General features: G+C 40.4%; 2 protein-coding genes across 8 annotated transcripts in view; both read right to left on the reverse strand.

Annotated features, from left to right (window-relative positions):
- Positions 1 to 494: 494 nt before the first annotated feature.
- Positions 495 to 14,317, reverse strand: fktn (fukutin). Of its 3 annotated transcripts, XM_088630297.1 has the most exons (11): positions 14,219 to 14,317; positions 12,450 to 12,642; positions 10,969 to 11,025; positions 9,765 to 9,965; positions 9,037 to 9,314; positions 8,162 to 8,294; positions 6,248 to 6,377; positions 5,100 to 5,233; positions 3,528 to 3,652; positions 3,053 to 3,294; positions 495 to 1,650 (listed from the first exon to the last, which is right to left on the reverse strand). In XM_088630297.1, exons 2-10 carry the CDS (start codon positions 12,549 to 12,551, stop codon positions 3,081 to 3,083), a joined length of 1,374 nt encoding a protein of 457 aa, XP_088486423.1. In that variant the 5' UTR covers positions 12,552 to 12,642; positions 14,219 to 14,317; the 3' UTR covers positions 495 to 1,650; positions 3,053 to 3,080. The 3 variants fall into 3 exon arrangements, with proteins under 3 accessions (XP_088486423.1, XP_088486420.1, XP_088486422.1); XM_088630294.1 differs by having other exon boundaries at positions 495 to 3,294; XM_088630296.1 differs by lacking the exon at positions 14,219 to 14,317 and adding an exon at positions 14,056 to 14,212 and having other exon boundaries at positions 495 to 3,294.
- Positions 14,318 to 16,151: 1,834 nt separating this feature from the next.
- Positions 16,152 to 22,021, reverse strand: part of fsd1l (fibronectin type III and SPRY domain containing 1-like) — a 42,916-nt gene continuing 37,046 nt past the window's right edge. For all 5 annotated transcript variants that reach the window (XM_088630303.1, XM_088630302.1, XM_088630301.1 and 2 more), the window contains 3 exons: positions 21,723 to 21,974; positions 19,206 to 19,294; positions 16,152 to 18,199 (listed from right to left, as the gene is read on the reverse strand). In XM_088630303.1, the coding sequence (XP_088486429.1) occupies positions 18,077 to 18,199; positions 19,206 to 19,294; positions 21,723 to 21,974 (464 nt within the window). In that variant the 3' untranslated portion in view covers positions 16,152 to 18,076. The remainder of the gene's footprint in view (positions 18,200 to 19,205; positions 19,295 to 21,722; positions 21,975 to 22,021) is intronic.

Consider the following 22,021-nt stretch of genomic DNA (forward strand, 5'->3'; position numbering starts at 1 on the left):
ACTTGATGATATCTATCATGGTGCCGAAACAATCCCAATTATAATAAAAAAAGACAGAACCTTAAGACAATACTGATTATCAGTAGACAGCAGTTTACCAGAAATATTTTAAACTGAAATATTTGTTGGTTCCTGCTGTATGCTTGAGTAATATGGCAATTGATCACTTAGTGCTTTGATACAAGAATATACGTACAAATCTCTTTCCCCTTTGTTTTCTGCACATCACTGCCTGCAGAATATCTATTTGGATTGAAGAGTGTTGTCGTTTTAGGGATTACTTTCTGATTGTAGCTGTATTTTAACAGTATATTGTGCTGTTACCTTACGAGGACTTTTAAGATCAAACCATAACAGACTGATGAAGAAGTATAGAGGTGAATATTGGAGGTGAAAACAATCATGGCTAAGCTTAAATCTGTTTTTTGCATCATTTGGCATCCAAAATCAAACACTGCAACAACTGTTAAGAGAGAACAATCATGAAAACAAAATGTTGATGGATCTGGTTTATTAATATGTTCATAAATATGATACAATTGCAACAATAGATGCTGACAGTATACTGTATTGAAATAATGTTAAGATTCTGTCCATCCTTATCACCGCCATGAAGTTAGTGCTAAGATTGTTTTTCACAGTTACATCAAACTATACATTAGGGAATTTTCATAAAGCACTGTAAAAACGACAAACAAAAATACTATGATAGTTTGCTTAACATTAAAGTCTTTGTAAACTATATATACACAAGACACTTATATGGTTTAAGTTACCATAAATTACAGTACTGACTTTATGAGCAGAAATATAAAAAAGTTTACTTCTAAAGGAACAATAAGACCATAAATATTAGGTAGTTTTATAGAATAATTACAAATTTGGCTATCAATTCTGGCTAATATGATAGTGCATTAAATATATAAAATCTCTCTTGTACTTAATCTGGGAAGAAATGAGTTACATTAATTACATTGCATTTTAAAGCATTTAATGACCTTTAGTACACATGTAGTACAATATAAAGTACTGTAATAACTTACCCAAGATTTAACAGTGTAATGGACATGTTTCGAGAACCAGGTGAAGCTTTAATATAGCTGTTCAGGTTCAGTAAATTGTAACCCTCAGAATTATGGAACTGCTAACAGAATTACAGATGCACACGGAGCGTGTTCTTCGAGTCCCTCCTGCCGATGCTGCTGGAGAAGCCATGTACCATGTTTCCCCCTCGCTCCAGTACTCCCAGATGTACTGTGGAAGTGGGGACCACCATTGCGATGGACCACGAGTCAAATCCTCTGAGAGGAGCTGGACAAGCTACTGCACCCTGGCACGGACCTGGACTTGGGGTTCATGCTGACCACGGTTCAGGAGTTCACGGTGATTTCCCCATCAGGAAGAACCACTAACACTTACATCACCTTGCAGCTTTTTTCCCCTGAATGTCACCTTACAGATGTTTTAGTGAACAGTCTGCCTCCAAGACTGCAGAGCTGCAATTTCCATCCATCTCATTAAACGCAGGGGTAACCAGAGCTGGTACTGGTTAGGAACCCGGGGGCTGTGTTACGCATGATCTTGTGTGCTGGGTCCACTGGGCTGAAACTGGACATCAGCACCTCTAGGCTTGCCATAAATTCAGTTTTGCTAAAAAAATATTATAGAACGTCTTATAGAAAATTTTATTATTTCATGTAGTTTACACTAACACTTCTAAACCCTTTTCAATCAATTTGCAATTGTTTACCTTATGTGGAATTCTACATTTTCGAAATGTCGAAAACATTTTAGTTCATACCCACAAGTTCCTCTGTTTTCTATAGCTGATATTACAAAAAATTTGAGAAAGGTCAATGCATTCTAACATTTGTGACAAAGTTATAGTTTGCTTTTATTACTCTAACCATTTGTGTAGCATATTTAAATTCTTCAACTTAGACTATGTATATTTTTTTCTTAACAACCGGTCAGTTTTTTAGCTGGTGAATTTACTCTCATGAATCTGCAAACTACTGCATGCATTAAGGTTTGTGAGCTATAAGCAAACTTTCCTGGTGAGCTTTGCACCAAGATACCTATTTCTTTAATTGGATAAAAAAAGAAATTTTCAATGCAATAAAACTGAAAACAGAAAAGATTACTATAAAATAATTTTCAAAGTCATATGAAAGAAGAAACGGGAGAGAAGATAATGCAGTGATTTAAATAAATAAAACAAACTAACAGCACATTTACAACCTGAAAAAAATGACTTGATATAGTCCTGAATGAGTTTCACATCTCCCTACTATTAAAGACTTTTCACAGCAGTTGTTTTTGTCTTAAAACCAAATCCAAATATGTTAAAAGCATAAGCAAAACAGTATCTAGTCCAATACCTATATTTCTTAAATATCCCTAAAATAGCAGTTTCTATAGTGAGACATGGCTGCCTACATACGGTATACCATGCACTGTTGCTGTCACTGAGAGTTTTTTATATAAACCTGAAGCAAGAACGGTGTTCTGGTCTATTTGTCTTGATATCTAAAACTGAAAATAAAGATTGTTCTTGGATGCCAGCTTTATAGGTGAAGGATGGTTGCATGAAAAATAGCTATTTACTCCAATTAGAGAAACTACATTATTTTTGACAAGACAATCAGGATCAGCTAGTACTGTGACAGCACAAAGTGTGGTTCAGATGATAAAAAGTCTTCAGTGTGGAATGGTAAGGTGCATTAAACACAGAGGCAATGGACTACTGTGTAGCACACTAGCAGTAGTGCCACTTTGCTAAATTAACACAACCTTCGAACATAATAACTCTCAAGGAAATGAACATGAATTTCTACAGCAGACTGAGGGAGCTTGCAACATGGACAGTCCGGAGCACTTCACTAACAAACATAAAAGGAAGGTTTTCTTTTTATGACATTATGCTGGATAGATAATATTAAATGTAAGTAAGAAGACTCAGATTGGAATTTACACCTAATCTATGGACATTAATAATGTTCAGTTAATGCAGCATATGTTAAAAATAGAGTTTCAAGTAACAATAGATCACCGTTTGTCATTTCCATGCCTGGTTCAGCTCAGTAGACCTGAATAACCTCATCCCATTCCGCCACTGGCCACTGTCCATTCTCCTGCACGTTGGAGGGGGAGCTCTTCCAGTCCCAGGTCTTCACGGGAATATTCCAGCTCTTCCCATAATTGGCTTCAATGTATTCCAGTGTTTCACACGGAACCTGCACCTTCAGCTCAACCAACTCCGTCCAGCAGAGGCTAAACTTTGGGAAAACATACCTGCCAAGACAGAACCTCCCTGTCAAGTGAGAAGTCACTCCACTCTTCCGCATATTTATTACTTGCTAATGATTTTTTTTATTAAGAGCTTATTACTCCAGACCTTGAAATATGAAACGAATCTTACTTCAGACCAATCTGTTTGGCATACAATAATGTGTACCGAGCAAACAACGCTGCAGGAATAAAACTTTGATGAACTGGACAAGATGGAGAAAAACGGAGACACTCACTTAAACTTCTTGCCACTCTTGGCCTGGGTGCCACCGTTCCACACAATATCACTGTCCTCGTAGAAGAAGAAGATATCGAGCTTGACGTCTTGACCCTGGAAGGACAGCTCCAGGCTGTCTTCAACCTGCAACAAGTGTTACATTAACACACACCGCCGCCCAGTGAAAGCCAGACTGGAGCACGTACAGCTCCAATGTGATGATATTTACATATTTACTGTCACGGGCACCCTTTTCTGAGTGACCTGCTCAGTGCTAGTAGTTCATTGCCTATCACCTCTGGTTAGACCATGAATGCCTTTTTTGCTGTGTAATGTCAATGTGTGAGATGTTAGTTATCCCTAACTGGTGTTCAAATAAAAAAAAGTACATAGAGTTATTCAAAAATTGGGAAAACTATACTGCAAAAAGGCGCCTTCCTCTGATGAGACATAAAATCGAGGTCCTGACTCTCTGTGGTTATTAAAAATCCCAGGAAGTTTCTCGAAAAATCTGGAGGTGTTAACCCTAGTATCCTGGTCAAATTTCTCCCTGGTCTGTACCAATCATGGTCTCCTAATAATCCTAATAATTGGCTTCATCACTCTGTTCTCCTCCCCACTGATAGCCGATGTGTGGTGAGTGAGTGTACTGGTGCACTTCGGCAGCTGTTGCATTTTCCAGGTGGGGCTGCACATTGGTGGTGGTGGAGGAGAGTCTCCACAGCCAGTAAAGTGCTATGTAAGTGTAAGGATTTTTTTTAACTCTTTGTTTGCAAAGGCCTGCACACGTGGTGTTGTATTTACAGTTCAGTTCAGGTGTGGCACACCTGTGTGTTTGATTATTGATTAAATCTGACATGAAAAAATTCCATTCACATACGTTCACATACTGTATGCCTTGCTCCGTCAAGCATGTGTGAATAAGAGTTTTTCTTCTCATACTGTAAGTTCATGTTTCGGGAACTTCACAAGTGAAGCAGGTATGAAGGTGCACGAGGACAATTGTGCTTGATTCCAATTAAAGCAGCATTATTAGTAATAAATCACAAGTAGTATACTGTAGGATTATCTAACTGCATGTGGCAAACAACAGAAGAACCACTCCTTGATTGATCACAAGCAGTCCAAAGTAATAACGCTTCACTCAGCCAATGTGGCAGGATGCCTCAAGAAAGGTCTATATTCACAGTGGGTCGACCAGTAGAGGTCGCCAAAACGCGCATCATAAACATAAAATGACTAGTAGTTTACGTGTGTGCAAATGGGAGATGGTGATTTTAGGGTGGTAATCAGACAGCTGGTCTGAGTGGGTGAGGAAATGGCAGTGTGGAGTACTTTCATAGTAAAACCCGTTACAGAGTAGCTGAAGCACTCTTTAGTCTCTCTAAAACCTTTGAATGTGATTATAAAGTCTTTGTTACCCTTTTTGTTTTTGATTAATATTTTAAAAATAAAGCCAGGAAATGGACTCCTGGACTTTCAAAAACCAGAGCTCGGGGAATGTTTTTTTGTACAATGGTCCCCCTGTGCCACCCTAGCAAAAAGTGAGAACATCACAAACCACAGGTATAAAAGAAGATTCAGAATTTACCTTTCCAAATTTATGTTTGAGCGGAAGGCCGGCCTTCTGAAAAGCTGGAATGATGTCAGGCCGGTAGTCCTTTATCCAGATGCCCACGTCAACATCCTTACTGTAAGGAATGATATTGCACTGTCGAAACCAACCTGGAAAGGGCAACACTGTGTTATTAATACAGAAATACGTGTCTGTTTAGAGTAACAGACTAGAGTGGAGACCTCCTGGCAAAGCTAAGATTGCTGCTGGAAGAGATGTTAGAGGGACCAGTAGGGAGCCAGAGTCTGTGTGGGTCCTAATGCACTAGACTAGTGACGGGGACACTATACTATAAAAAAGGTGCCGTCCTTCAGATAAGACATAAATTGAGGTCCTGTATCTTAGTGGTCATTAAAAACCCCAGGGCGTTTCTCGAAAAGACTAGGGGTTTTAACCCTAGTGTCGAGGCCAAATCTATGAACTGGCTTCATCACTGTTCTCCTCCCCACTGATAGCTGATGTGTGGTGAGCGTTCTGGCGCACCATTGCTGCCATTGTATCATCCAGGTGGGGCTACACATTGGTGGTGGTGGAGGGGAGTCCCCATTACCTGTAAAGTGCTTTGAGTGGAGTGTCCAGAAAAGTGCTACATAAGTGTAAGGATTATTATAATAAACTTTGAAAAAACGTGTAGTCTTCTTTGTTCAAGAGAAAAAAGATTCAGTTATTTCAGTCTGTTAGGACACCTCGAGTCTGGGAATATACTTGCACCTGGATACTCCTCTCAGCACTGATTCCACAGCATCAAGATCTTTTTTTGTATTGTGGAGGCCAAGATTTAACATCATTTAACATGCAGTGCACTACACAAATTTAATTTGGAAACCTATTTCGGTTTACATTTAATAAATTTGACTATATACCCAAACACTATTTCCTTTTTTGTTGCTCTACATTGTCTAGAAGATTCAAATAATGTGTCGACACCAAGAGCCTCAATTGTTTTTATAGTTAGCTTCACAAAGCTTAGTATTTCCAGTTTTTCTGCCTTCAGTTAACACTCTGTACTTACTGAACCTCATGTAAGTATTCAAGAAGAATTCAAGAATGGGCCAACCTCTATTTAAACGTTACATGTATAAAAACAAGCAGATGGAAAAGCTCTTAGAAACGTCAGTCCTCACCCAAACAAGTGCCGCTGCTTAACCAGAAGGTCACGCCAAGGGCGTTGAGGGTCCTGGCTGCCAGGTGAAGTAAACTCTTAGCCTTCTGTCTGAAATCCATGGCTTCCTGGGAAGTATCATCAGGGTACAGCTGAGGAGCAAACAGGGCAAGACAAGTTCATGTAACAGCAGGCCAAAGAATGACATCCATCCATCCATTCCTGGGAAGGGTTACAGCACGCTGGAGCCCATTCTGGAAGTACAGAGTACAAAGCCAGCCTACTGCAGCGCAAACGGGAACAATTTAGAAACACCAAAAAACCTAGACAGCATGTGTGCTGAACAGGAGGAAGCTGGAGTAAGTGGGGGAAAAAAAACTGTGAGGCAGCTGTGTGAACAATCACTCCCTGAGCCTCCCCTGGGTCAGATATTCTGAACCTCATCTACTGTACAATAAATCAATTTTCTTACAGTGAACAATACAACTGAACACAATACTGTCAGTAACGATACTGCTGTCTGTTACAGGGCGCCTCTTTTCTACAACATAAACATAAACAGAACAAAAAATCAGGGAGTAGGCTAAGAGTTAAGGCTAAGAAGACTGGAATTTTGGAGAACTTATATTGTATGATTCTGTAATTTTTTACAGATCTGTAATTTGTTCAGTATTTATACTCAGAAGATACCGGGAAGATTATCGTTAATGTAGTATTGTAGTATTACGAGCAGGTAGCAAAAATCCATACAAAGGAAAAATACTGTTTTAACTATTTAGTGTCGACCTTTTCTTGTTTTGTATTTCTTTAATCGGTTCTAATCAATCACAGATAAGTGTGCAAAGCAGATGTAAATCACAACATGACTGCCATCATCTGGCCAAAAAGTGTCATAGCAAATAACATAAGAAGAGCTAAAAACAAGAGGAATAGGTAATCTGGCTCATTTATTACTTAGTAAATAAATAAATTTGAGGTTTGCCCAGCCATTTCAGGATGGAGGCAAGGTTCAGGCCTCACCCTCCAGAGGAAGCAAGAGCAGGAAAAGGTCAGGATGCTACAAGTCAGGAGACCCCGGAGGTGAAACTAGAGCATTGTCCTGTCTTGACCAGAGGTGGGCGAGGAGGAGCTCCCCTCATCGCGGGCACACATGGATGAGGGAAGAGGTGTCCTCCTCCCTCAGCTCTGGAAACACTGTCAAGCCAGGAAATTGCTCTCTTGTATAGAAAAGGTTCTGCCCTCCGTCCTCAGATGGCAGATAATGACTGACCATTTGAAACCTCAGGCTCCTGCTTTGGCAAAGATCACCAACTGTCTTACGCCAACCAGTCAGGAGACTGAGGGCACAAGCTCATCCCCCACAGCATTCTGAGGAGTGTGGTTCAGGCAAGAGTGGGCACTTCGCCCGGACTCACTGCTCACAAACAAGGCTCATCTTCAGGAAGACCTGGAAGCAGTAGGACACTGCAGGTTCTGGGCATGCAGAAATTGTGTGGTGAACATGTACTGTATAAGATTGCAGCCTACAGCAGGGGGTGGACAATTCTGGCCCTGGAGGGTCAGTGGGTCTGCAGATCTTCTTTCCAAAGCACCAATTCCTGAACAGCTGGGATAAGCCGTAAAACTCGTCCTATTCAGCCAATAATGAGCTCTGAGAGCTTGTCAAGAACTGAACTTCACAACCCACAAACACACAGACCCACCAAAACCAGGATTACCTACCCCTGGCCTAAAGCCATCCATCCCTCTCTATAGCCCACCCTACAGCCCTCGTCCCCCCAGCGTGTGGCGTGCTCCATAAAAGGGAATGTTAATTGCTTACGTTCCTTTACCAAGAATATCGAAATAGAAAGACAACAAAGATTATTACATGTATGTTACACATATGCTGAAACTTATTCAAGAGCATTTGATGGTTCAAAATGAGAAGACAAACCTGATAGAAAGCTCGAGCCTCCTTGTATCTGCACTCCAGAAACCTGGCGTGACTGACCTCATTCAGGAAGCGGGAGATGTTCTTTGGAATGCGGATGTTTAAACCATCCACAGAGGTCAGCAGCAGCTCTGTTCTGTTGCAAGAAAACCAAACTATATGAAAATATCCAACGAAACATCGCAGAATAATTATGAATGGACATTTCTAGAGAAATTAAGTATGTATTTTGGATATTGAACGGTCTTGGTGTCAGTTTGATTCATAGATCATGATCATTGTTGATCATAACATAAGAAAGGTTGACCATTCAAAGCCTCGCATTCCTGCTTTTTCAATGATCACCTGATCAATTGAATGACCTCAACAATTGAACCATCTGTCGATGGTGACTGACATTGAGAAGTTTATGCAACTGTTACTGGGGTGATTCAAGAAGTCCTTACTTAAAAAAAAAACAGACTGGAAATAAGTGAAGAAAGAAAAACAAAGAAAGGAACTAATATATTCCACATTTCAAGAGAATAATACCTTCATGTCAACAGTATTTTAGGGATTTTCCTAAACAAGCTCACTGCAGGCAGGTAGAACTTTCCCCATAAAAAATAATGGAATTTATATTTCTGATTTCCTGATCACAAACACATTTTCAGGAATGAATTAGGTTTGGATACCGGGGTATGAGTGCTTATTAATATTATATTAATAATATCTATATTCATTTAGAATTAATAGATATTTAAGCTGCCACTGAGAAAAACAAAAACAGATCACAAACTGCAAAGACCGATTGGGAAAACGAGAGTTCCGATGCTTCACAAATTGGGATGTCCCCCCCCCCCAGCTCATTCTTCAAAAGAACATTTCGGACGCCTCACCTGTCGAAGGCCCCAGCATGGCGGCCAAAATCGAGCTTGCGGAAGGGCACGAACTTCCTGTCGGCCCCGGGCCTGAGGCGCAGGGGCCCGTGCCAAAGGTAGCCGCCGCTCCTCTCGTAGAAGACCAGCAGGTGGACGGCGTGCGCGCGCAGGCGGAAGAGCAGGTGCAGCGGGATCTCCATGCCGGACAGGTCGTCCGGGCCGGCCAGACGGGGGTCCTTCCCGCGCACCTCCAGGAACTCCAGCCCGGCCTCCGCAGCCGCTTGGGCCAGGCGTGCCTGAACACCAACAGGGGGCAGCGTCACTGAACTCTCCCGGCCGCTACCTCTGCACACACAGAGGCCCGGGGAGTGCGGGGTGGGGAGCCGACAGCCCTGCTCAGGCCACTGCCATCGTCATCAAAGACAGCAGAACACGGTGAAACAGAAATATATATTGTAATAAAAAATCATATTATGGTTTAATCTGGACTATTAAATAATCGGAATACAGTATAACACTCGGTTTTGCTGAAGAAAGCCATGAGGTGTAACAGCATCTCAATTTAAGATGCACCTTGCACCAAGGCAGCGAAATCATCACTGGGAAACAATAGCATTTAAGAAGGTGGCAAGAGATGTTTGCATTGCGTGTGCACTTTCAGTGTTCCCTTCAAGCCTGAATGAAAGTTCAAGGTGAACACTTTACTAATGCGGTGTTTTCACACACCTGCATCCTTCATTACTTACATCATTCTTCCAGAATTTGGCCAAGAGTGCAAACGTGATGAATTCTCTCTGGGTGCAGATGTATCTGCAGTCCTTGCCCTTGGAAAGACTGTCCTTCAGGGGGTGTGCGTCCTGAGAGAGCAGACCCAGGACTACGGGGTCGATCAGGTACACGGGTAAGTTGTGCTTGGCCACCAGCTCCATAAACTTCTTGGTGACGTGCTAGAGGCAGTAGAGAACGCAAAGCTCAAATGCGGAATGATAGACGAATGTGCTATTTGACTTATCTCTGTTTTCTTTTCATCAGTTTTTGATGTTATTTGCCCACAAAATGCACCAAGAAAAGTCACTGCTGCTAAGTGTTTATATGAATACAGTACCTGCAAACACAGGCATAGAGCAAGGCAATCCTGTTGTTTTGCTCCTCAGGTCAAACGAATAACACTATAGGTAGCGTGCAAGATTAACCTCACCCACAGGGGGCGCCTTGCCCATGGTGTACCCATGGTGTACCTGGGATAGGGTCCGGCTCCCTCGCAACCCTGAATTGGATGAAGCAGTCAGAAAATAGATGGATGGATGAATCTGGTATCTGAAATTAAAGGAGTTTCCCAGTACTCTGCCAGGTTCCCCATTAGTCCTATTATGGGATTCAATTGGGGGGTTTACAAAGACATATGTAAGTCATTTATACCTTTAACAGCATTTTCAGTTCTAAATGCTTACCTTTTGAATTTCTCAACAGTGATCATTCACTTCCAATTTGTCATGATATAAAATGCACTGACTCACAGAGACATTTTTATGTTTCAGCCACCTATTGCTGTTAGGCTCGAAACCAATGCCTGATTTTTGGCCTTTTGTCTTTCAAGGAGAAAATACATCTATCCATTGTCAGAAAGCGGGTGGTCCAGGTGTGGCTCATAGCTATAGAAATATCATATCAGAGCTGTGAGACAAACGGTAGGCCTGACAGAGTGTATGAATTCTCTCCCCCAGGACTGGACGCCAGGGCCACCGAGAAAGTGGCATCTTAGATTAGCCGTTCAAGTGTGTTCAGCTTGCTAGGAGGAAACTGATACAGCAGTCGAAAAACCTACACAGACCAAGGGAGAACACCACACATACAGATGCCTGAATTGAACCCAGGACACGTGCCCATGAGCCACCCTCAAAAAGAAGACGTGAAAGAGGGAGGTGCGTTTGCACTGCATGTGGTACTTACCCACTGAGCATCACTGGCGGGCAGACCGTCCTTAACTTTGAAGTAATGCGACCCATTCTAAAATAAAACAGCAAGTCAATGAGAATTCAGTAACAATGTTTGATAGGAAACCAAAGGTAGCCAACGCAGTCAAAACACAACAACTTAAAGGTTACGAAGGAAAGGAGGCCTATTGGCCCATCTAGCCCATCTGGAGTTAGCAGTTAATTGATTGAGGATCTCATCCAGCTGTTTCTTGAAAGAAGCCTGGATATTGGATTCAACCATGTGGCTGGGTAGCTTGTTCCATACTTCCCTAACATTTATAACAATGGGTAAGTAAGTGTCTCCGGTTCTCGGTTTTAATTGCACTTTCATGTAGTTCCCATATTTGTCCTATGGTTCATACTTTACTGTTCATTCTGGAGAAATCCATTTGATTCATTTTGTCAATACCTTTGAGGATTCCGAAATCTAATATCAGACCCGCGTAACATTCTAGAAAAACCACTTTGGCTATCTAGTTTAGAAAGAGCCGCCCACTGCACTGACAAGGTTTGAGCTGGACTAAGCCCTGGCATTGCTGCTCTCTGCCTTCTAGAAAAAGGAACTCATCAGTGCAGATCAGATGAGAAGCTCTAGTATTTGAAACTGCAGACCATGTCTAGCACAGAAACTGTAAGGTAGAGCTTCATTTGGTGAGTTATAGCAGAGGTCTTCAGTGATTAATCAATAGAGTCCAGCATAGACAGACATGTTTCTCAAAATTTGGTACTATTTACTCATAAGTCCATATCTCTTTTTTTCTTTCTCTATATACAGCAATGTAGAAATAGACATTGTATATAGACCTATTTAAAGGTGCATGTCTGAGCTGGAAAAAAATCATAATATACATTTCTTACCTCCTGACTATATACTACAAATTCACATGAATATGTAACATAGTACAGCAAGTGCATTTGAAACTGAGACCATGAGGCACCTGTTCCATACTCCCACAATACAGATGTCACCCTGGGTTCTTTCTAGAAATTGCTGGATGAGATCCTTGGATCAACCAGCTACTAGCAGCCAAACAAGAAAAACAGATAAGATGGCCTTCTTTTGTTTGTACCCTTTCATCCGTAATTCTGCTTAGACTGTTTCCTCACTACCTCAACTCTAAAGAATATTTTAAAGTCCCATTGAACAATTCTTTTTTAATAAGGTCACTCACAGTGGAGAGTAAAGAGCGAACGACTGGGCCCTGGGCAAGAAGACAAAGACTGAAAGAAACATTTTATCACACACCGTTATTCGTTACGCCAAAAAAGTTAATAGTTCTTTATTTTATGAACTGTAGACCAGAAATTTTCAGTTTCCAGTTTCACAACGGTCCAAAGGTGCTTGAAATCTGACGTTTGTAATGCTGTGTCACGTCTTTGTATTAATAAATAATACAACATTATCAGCAATAACAACCATTACAACACACAAGCTAACATCTGTTCACTGCATACCTTTGACAAATACAGTTTGTAGTAGTACAGCTGGAACAACAGGAACACTGAGCTGGTCACAGTGAGCAGGGCCAGAACCACAGACTTGTTGATCCTAGGCATTAGTCTTCTTCGCTTTCTCCCTCAGTTAGGGACCGTGGATGAGCTGACTGGAATTTTATCATCTTCCCATATGGTTTGCATTACTCTGACGCTGTGTGAAAAATAAAAATAGACCTCGGATTTCTGAGTTTTCCCTTAAATTACCACTACTGTGAACACTGTGGAATTTGTCTCAGATCTTACAAGTGATTCAAGCTATATATGTCGATTAAAGTATGAAAACATGCACAGCTCAATTTTTCCAGTCTTTGTTTCTATCCGATTTTCAAACTAAAAGAAAGACTGCCACCCATTGGTCATTTCTTCAACTACATTTTTTTCCCATAGCCCTGAAACCGTTTGAAAACAACCTGATCATTTTTTTATATAACGTCTTAAATAACTTCATTTCGGGGTACTGTACAAGACAAAGGCAAACCCCAGTGACAAAAATACACACATTAATAGAGTAACTCGGACTGAAATGCTACTATATAAAAGCGAGTTCCAAGACAGGATTTGAACTGCCTTTCAAGATTTTCAATTGACTGTAAGGTTATATCCCCAGTACGGGACCATTTGAACGAAATGCAAAGTTTCAAGGCTTTGCTTTGGAAACTGAAAAAAAAAGCCTTCTTGGAACACATGTGAGGCAAAATTTCATACAAACGATTTGTAAACAATTAAAATGGTTACTTGTGTTGTTTGTGTACTATTAGTTTTGCAAGAACATTCAGAATTAATCAAAGGAATTTACCAAACAGCAGCAATTATAGTTTTCCTTCTGTACGACACAATAATAAATATGTAGAAGAACTATAAATTACCAGTGATAACTGGGGTGAAGAGGCCACCAATAGATCATTATAACCAAGACAAACCATTTTGGAGAAAGAGGGACACACCAAATATTATTGACGAATATTAGTAATGTTGTTCCTGGGTAGACGAGAGTGTTTATAACTTTTAAAAAAAAATATGGAAATCAGATGAAAAGTATGTATTGTGAACTGTTAAATTGCATATCTTATTTATATCTTCGATAAACATTTTGAATTATAAAGCAAAATCTTCGAAACTGGAAAAATGAAGGAAACGGTACAATGCAGCAGTTTTCAAAATTACCTCTTAACGTACTGTACACGTACAGATAAATACATTCTGATGGGGCAGAAAATGTGTAAAACAAGGTTTCACAACATACGGTCAATTTTAAAAAATGAACTGGAACCAGGAATATTATTCAATTCACATCGTTTACTTTAGAATCCTAGTGTTGATAAAACAGAACCGCAGTACAACAACAGTACAAACAAAACTCTTTTATAAAATAAGGCACGTAGTGAGAGAAAACGACATTACTAAAGCACCGTTAAAACAGGAGACCAAATTTAATAATTCCAAGATAATATAAGAAGTCCAGACATTTTCCCTTAGAGTCGATTCTTGAATCTACTGGCTAGGTACATACTGTTATGACATTGCAAACCAACACAAAATACAGTATATCAACTGTATCATTTACCTTTCAAGACGAACACACCCATTTGTAACAACTGTTTATGTGATTTGTAACTACATGACGTGAAATATTAAGAAACAGACATTTCAAGCATAAAACATTGGTTACAAGTCCGCCTCTATAGCTCTGAAATATAGATAAAGGTACAACAAAACAACATACTAACCCATCCAGTGCAGAGATTGTACATTCCCATTGAACCAACCATCCGCAGCTCACCCCGGCTACACGCTACGGAACGCCATTAGTGACAAACGAGATAAACCCGTTTTCTGGGTGGACGAGCGAAGACAGAAAATAATTTTCCCCAGCTGGAAGATAAAGTAAAAGCGGAATTTCTGTATTGTTTTTTTTTCTCTTTTCGCCCTTGCCAAATTAGCTGTGCATCTTCTTTTAATTAATATGCCGCCCAGAAGTGTTTTAAATCGCCTTCTTGTGCATTAGAATTGGAATACACATTGAAGATTTTTTCCGTTAGCATAAAGAATTTCATTAAAAATAAAAAGGTTCTTCAAGTAAGATGTTACCTATTCGTTGAAATGGGCCGTCAGTCCTTTTTTGTGCATGTCTATGGTGATTGCAAAGAATATTATCTAAAGCAATAGTTCTCAGTCCTAGTGTACCAGTAGAGTCTGTTCCTTTTTTGGAGGAGTCCAACTGGATCCTTAAACACCAGTGCCAATTCATAACAATTTTCTATTTGAGGTCATTTTTTTTATTTTATTTTTTTAGGAAATGGTATGAACCCTGTGGTAATTAGTGAGTTTCAGGGCTGTCTTTGTTCCAGTGTGCCACCTGAAGTAAAACCAAATGCAACTGAGCAGAAAAAAACATCATTGTGAGAGCAAATATAATTCCCATTCCTGTCTGTTCATCATCACTTCATCTGTCAAGAGCTGTTTAGCTTGAAATAAGGGAGCACATTCTTAATTAGCAAGTTAAAGAGACTGCATAGTGTTCCAAGTACTGATGTCAGGAGAAAATTCACTCAGGGTTTTTGAAACATCTCAGCCAGAAAGCTTATCAGTTATAGAGCAATAAGCTCTGAAGATTGGGAGCTGTACTAGAACAAATCCCAGCAGACAGGTTTTCCAGAACCAGATTTCGATCTGCTGTGGGTGTTGGGACAGAAAAGTAACAGGCCCATGTGTGCTTTGATTTGGGTCACAATAGCAGGATGGTTCATGTGTGCATTGGATACAATGGATAAAGTCATGTCATCATTTCATATATATTTTTTATATAAACATATACATGACATGATAGTACAGTGGTTAGTACATTTCTGCCTCACACAGCTGTGTATGTGAGTTCAATATCTAGGGTGCTACCTGCATGGAGCTTGTATGTTCTCTCCATGTTTGTATGGGTTTCCTCCCACAGTCCAAAGACATACTGTTAGGATAACTGGCTTCTGAGAAAGCTGGCCCTGGTGTAATTGTGTGTTTGTCTGTTTGCCCTGTGATGGACTGGCCTCCTGTCCAGGGAGTATCCTGCCTTGTGTCCATTGCTTGCCTGGATAAGCTACAGCTCCTCCACGACCCTATATTGGATAAAGCAATTCGAAAATGGATAGACAGAGGGATTAAATACTAGCAGATTCTCATGTATGTGGTAAGCTGACAAACTGGCTTACACCAATGTCCTTTCTTTTCTTTTTCTTTTGTGCAACAATGGACAATATAAACGGGCATATTTATCTGGATTTAGCACGAAGCGTCAGGCAGAAAAGATTTCATCATACAGCTACACTCAACCTCAGAAATTCAGATGGATAGTATTATCTTACTCTGCAGATTGTTCCGGTTCATCGCAGGGATGAGTACCAGTATTCAAGGCCGTGTGCAAGTACCAGTACTCGGGGATGAGTACCAGTATTCAGAGTGCAGAGGGTAGGAGCACAAGTCACTGCAAGAGTGGACAAGGGTTGATGGGAACTCAGAAGACTTAGAAATCTTGCTTCAGTGCCTTTTTCTAGTCAGGTTTTGGAAGTTTATGGGAAATTTCTACTTTAAACAATGCAAAATATGCAGCACTAATTTGATTAAAAGAAACAAAGGTCTGCATTTTCTACATTTAAAAAAAACACAACGCAAGCATTAAAATTTCAAACTAAAACAGAAACTTGAACTTTATTTATACAATAGATCACTGTACAGCGTTAAGAATAAGAATTGAAAAAAAAATTCTACTCAGGTCTTCATTGGATTTAAACATTCTTGCACAGTGTTACAAGTATTCATTTCCTGAAGTGAGAGGGAAGAAAACAACTCCACCAACACGTGTAAACATTGAGGAAGAGGTTTTGAGAAGTGACCAGTGGAGTCCCTGCCCCCAAGCAATATTGAAGATTACCATTCTCATCATCAGAATACTTAGGCCATCTGTTAAAACGTGCCTATTACAACATCATTATAAATGTATACTGTATAATGAAGTGAGTCGATCACTCGTGCATGTTTAAAGGTTTATTTTAAACATGCTGACTTGATAATCCCAGCTTAAAGGTTAACAGTTGTTTTTTTGGCTCATGTTCAAAGCTTCACATTTTTCCTTGCATTATGCTTTAGTGCACTGAAAGACTCAGCTCTGCCTTTAAGAGTTGTAGATACATTTCTTTGTTTATCTAGAGTAGTAGGTATTTCGACATGGTTATGGGGAACCTCCGAATTTCTTCAGGTGATTTTTTCAGAATTCAACAGAAAAGGGACTCTGAGAAAGAACCTCCATTTCTTGAAACCACTTAGGTTTATTGGTCATTTTATATTAATACCTTTACTTTCTTGCATGTTAGTCTGTGAAAAAGCTCAACTGTATAAACTCTACAGCAGAAAGAAAGGACGGGAGATCACTTTGTTACCGAGAGCTTTATTTTCACTTTTGTTGATCTCCTGTAAGCAGTATTTCTATTGCAGTTCTTGTGCGTTCACACCAGGGGGCAGCAGATAGCAAAATCATAATCATTACCTACGTACTGTAGGTCTTTTTTTCTGCAAAAAAAGACCAGTATGGAATTATAATGTTCTTTTGGGTCCTCTTGAACTAATATCTGAAAAAGTACAGGAATTATAAAATATTTTCACACAGAGGATACTGCTTTAGAACCTTAGATATTTAAGAATCAGTTTGGTAACTAGAGCCTATGATTGAAGGAGTCAACCTAGGTATACTTTCTGCTGAACTTCAAATACAGGATCGTGTGAAAATCATAGAGGAACAGGAAGGATCTGAGAGACTGTTTATAATCCATGACCCACGATTACAGCGACTGTGGAAAACCCATCAGTATCAAATTTTATAGCCCACATGCACTCTGAGGAGGTATAGTCTCCTTCAGCTACATAATTGAGGCAGAGGAAAGTAAAGACTTTAAGAAAGAAGTGCATAAGAGCAGCACAATATATAAATCTCAAATACAGAAGTAAAGCATTTTTCCATCATTTTGATTACATTTTTCCAGTTCACATATAAAGACTGCAATGCAGCTCAGCCAGTAATGCAGGTAATTATTTACGTGGTGTGCTAAAATTGTGTTCAGTACACGACCAGGAAAGAAAGATTCCTAGTCTCGTTACAAAAGGAGTCACACTCTCAAACAAACACACACACACACACACACACATACTCACCTATATTCATACACCCAAAAAAATTCTAAAAATCCTCAGACTTCACCATGTGTCAGTTCTCACAGTGGACATTGCAACTGAACAGGCTTATCTTATTCCAGAATGCACCTGATCATTTAGGCTTAAAATCAGTGTTCAAACTAAGCAGGAACAAAGAGGTGCACTCAACTGTTCCCTGATTATGTCTCTAGCATTCCCAGTAAAATTCCAAAACAAATAAAAGTCTCCTAATAGGTTTCAGTGAGATGGAAGCGAAGGCAGCCGGGCCTCGACAGCAGCAGATCTGGGCCAGTCCTCAGGGCCTCCCTGGGTTCATTCATCGTGGGTCTTCTCTTCGGGAGCCATCGGGAAGAGCACACTCGCGTAGGAAGAGACAGACTCTCCGGCTGCTCTGGCTACTGGGGCACACTGTTGAGGCTGCTGGCGGAGCCGCCCAGCCCGTTCTCGGCCTTCTGAAAGCACTTCACTGCGCTCGGGACCTGCAGGCCCGTGGACACCGTGAGCCCGCCGCACCACACCTGCGAGGAGACGGCTCACATGAGGAACCCACAGACTCACAGACACGACGGATGTGAAAGAACGACTTCATTCATAGTGAAGGATTGGACAAAATTTACTGTTATTGGTTCCTCCTTCCCCGCTGTTCTGTTCCTCAAAACACGCTCTTTACTCGCGGAAAAGAGAAAAACAGGAACGTTTCGGCTGTGGAGCCTTCTTCGGGGTGAAGGCTCCACAGCCAAAACGTTGGGCTTCTTTTCTTCTCTTTTCACCAAGGAAGAAACGTAAATACCCTTGAATTAAAGGTGACATTCTGTGCTTTAACCTCATAGTCATTGTTTCATTTCAAATCCAATGTGTGTACAGAGCCAAAACAACAAAAATTGTCTCACTGTCTAAATACCTACGGACTGCGCTGTATGTTCAATGAGCTTTCATAAACTTTCATAAACAATTAAAACTGAGAACAGGATGCAGGTCTTTACCCAAAGGGTTGATGGAGAGTGGAACAAGCTACGCAGCCATGTTGCTGAAGCCTAAACCCTGGTTTCTTTCAAGAAACAGCAGGACGTGGTCCTTGGATCATTTAGCTAGGAACTACCTAATGGGCTAGATGGCCTCCTGTTTGTAACCATTCATTCTTATGATCTACTGTATCAAATCACCTGAAAGAGCTCTCAAAGGTTTTCTTTGTACACAAACTATTCCCTCTTGATTTTTTTCACCACTTTTAAGTTTGATTCTGTCCTTAATCTACATGCTGGGAACAAAATGTTAGTTGCTGCTGTACTTTGTTACATTGGTAGAGACAGATCCACTGTTAACCACCTGCAGTTCTTACAGTAGCTACTGTATGGGTGCCTTTACCGAGATCTCCCCTCTTAAGCAGAAGGGCCAGAATGTGTCCTACAGAGGGCGCTATGGAGCTAGGAGAGAGATCTCAAGTCCATGGTAATATTTTTGAAGTAGAAACAAAAATACATTGGTCGAATTTACCAAGAACAGATCAAGATCTGCTGCACTTACCATGAAGGCTGGTACAATGGACTGGGTGAACTTTGTTTTGAATGTGTGAAGTAACTGCTTACTATCTGCATTGTAGAAGGAGAGCTGACCTAGAGAAACAAGGAATATTATAAGATCCACATGAAGTACCATCAACATCACTTTAAGAATGTGTGTGCATCATAACAGTCTTTGCAGTTCTGTATGTGGATTAGCCAAGTAACACTGAATAAAGTCCTTTGTTAATCATGGTGTCAAAGTACAATGTCTTATCATAGTGCTGCATGTGATCACCACAGTTATAGCCTGAAGGAAGTGACTGTCTGCAACTATATCACATACATTTCTGCTTAAAAGAAACACTGCTGGTGTAAGCTCCCATAAGTATCAAAACTAAAAAAAAAAAAGATTTACAGTAAGTACTATAGTAATACTGTATATGGGGAACGAAAATTGCAGTGCTGTCTCTTTTGGGACTTGCATTCTATGCAAAAAAAAACCCAATACAGTACATACAAACATACATGAATAAAACCTTTAGTACAACAATCAATTAATTGATCCCATGGGGAAACAATGTCCAGATTATTCAAGATAAGCATCTCAAAAGCGAAAGGAAGGGTATCTGCTCATCTGGAAAAAAGTACATGTGACTGACACAAGTGTGTCCACACCCCAACAATAAACATTACCATAATATTTCCAGGAAGTTTGGAAGTCTGTTTCTTTATTGTACAGATTAAGTCAACAAAATCCAGTTCATCTGGCTCAAAGTAAGAATCTTTAAAAAGAAGGATGAACAAGTAACAAGTTTACACCAAATATATGTTAATTACATCTATATTCTGAGCTATATTTTCCTGTCTACTTTTCATTTCAAACGAAGCAAAAACAAAAGTGTGTTTTCAATAATTAATATTTAGGAAATGGCTATCATGACTCCCTCCCTTGTGCCTGCTGCTTATCAGGACAGGCTCCGGTTCCCTGCGAATCCCCCGTGAGTTGGGAGAGGAGGTTAGAAAACGGATGGATGTTATCATGACCCATTCGTGGATAACTAAGGGGCAGAGCGGTGGCTCTGTGGTTCACGATCTGCGCCTGTAGCTGGAAAGTTGCTGGTTCAAATCCCACAGCCGGCAGAGGAATCCTACTCCGTTTGTCCCCTGAGCAAGGCCCTTAACCCCAGCTACTCCAGGGGTGCTGTACAATGGCTGACCCAGCGCTCTGACCACAGGCTCTCTCCCTGTCTGTGTGTCTGTGTCTCATGGAGAGCAAGCTGGGGTATGTGAAAAGATGAATTCCTAATGTAAGAAATTGTATAGGGCTAATAAAGTGATCTTACCTTATCTTATCTAACTCTCACAGAGCACTAGGATGTATACAAAATATAAAACAACATTCTGTAAAGCACAGTGACTGATACACAGAATGAACACAATGGCTGCAATTCAATATCAGGGTATCTGATGGCTTTCCTTGGATTCAAGGAGTTTAAATCACCTGGAGCCTTAATCGTTTTACTGATGTGTAATACAAACCAAAGGCCCATGCTGTCATTTAGGTAGTAAAGGTCTTAGCTTCTCTCTTCTAGGTTGTGTTAATCAAGGAAGTGCTACCCTTAAAAGATTGGAAGAGCCTGCGTACTTTTGTTATAAATTGCAATTAATGACCTTGAATTTTCAGTGCTATTTTCTACTTTCAGAATTTCTGTTTTGTATTCAAACAGAAATTAAAATAGTAAAAACAAATAAATGATGGTTCTGGTTTCTTGCTGTGGTTTTTTCCCCCACAACTGTCCATGTATGCAACATACAGCTAAATTATCTCTGAATGGATCGGAGAGTGATAATGTAATGGTGAAAACATCCACAGTCATCAGTAAATGGCAAAATAATTGTATATGCCTACAGCGCAGAGGACAAGACTGGATGTTTCTGCTTGAGAGTGAGATGGATTAGCTCATCAGTTGTTTCTTTTTTCTTTCATTGCCCATACTACATGAGCAGTGAGTCAAGGCTTTTATGACTAAGCTTGAAAATGTCCGTTGCACAATTATATTTAAAAATAAGCAAGTTGACACACAAAATACAGAAATCTTAATGCAGTACCTACATAAGTTACACAAAAAACAAAATATTTAGTTACATAAGGTACTCCACATTCAAGTTGCTAGAAAACTACATGAAATCTAATTATTGGTTCTTGCATTAGTTACATAAGGGCATAACTGACCTCCAAGTCCAGCCTGACTATTATCTTAAAATTAGGGTACTTAGGTAAGTAGTTCTGGAGGATACATCACTGGAAGAAAATTATTCAAGTAAAATGTTTATTTTTAAGCAACTAAGCTAATTGAGAGAGAATTCTCACTTACAAGGCTGACTTGGCAGGTAGCAATTTATAGTGGTGGGCATCTGGTGTAGCCGTTTGAGTGTAGCACCTTGCTATAGGGGACAAAAGCAGTATGCGATCTGGGAACTGAACCCGCAAGCCCCCATTTTAGAGTTGCTGACAACCCCATCCCACCAGTCGCATTACCTCCATCAAAATCGCAGTAGACTCCAATTCGGTCTGGCACCGCCACCTCCAGGCTCTTGGCCTTGTTGTTGTGCTTGGCTGCAAAGGTCGCCTGCAGCCAGTTGTTGACATGGATACACCAAGACGTGTTGGTCTTGCCTAGCTGGTCAAACTTCCCCAGGTTTCTGTAGGCAACACCCACACTGTAGGACTTGCAGTCCTTTTGAGCTTTCACTTCCCAGTAGTGCTGTCCAGACTCTATACTGCTGTCACCTGCATAGAACACACAAAATAACCTAGTTTCATCTCAACCATACTCG

The sequence above is a fragment of the Lepisosteus platostomus genome, chromosome 4, assembly GCF_059453375.1.
Source record: "Lepisosteus platostomus isolate fLepPlt1 chromosome 4, fLepPlt1.hap1, whole genome shotgun sequence".
Lineage (NCBI taxonomy): Eukaryota > Metazoa > Chordata > Actinopteri > Semionotiformes > Lepisosteidae > Lepisosteus > Lepisosteus platostomus.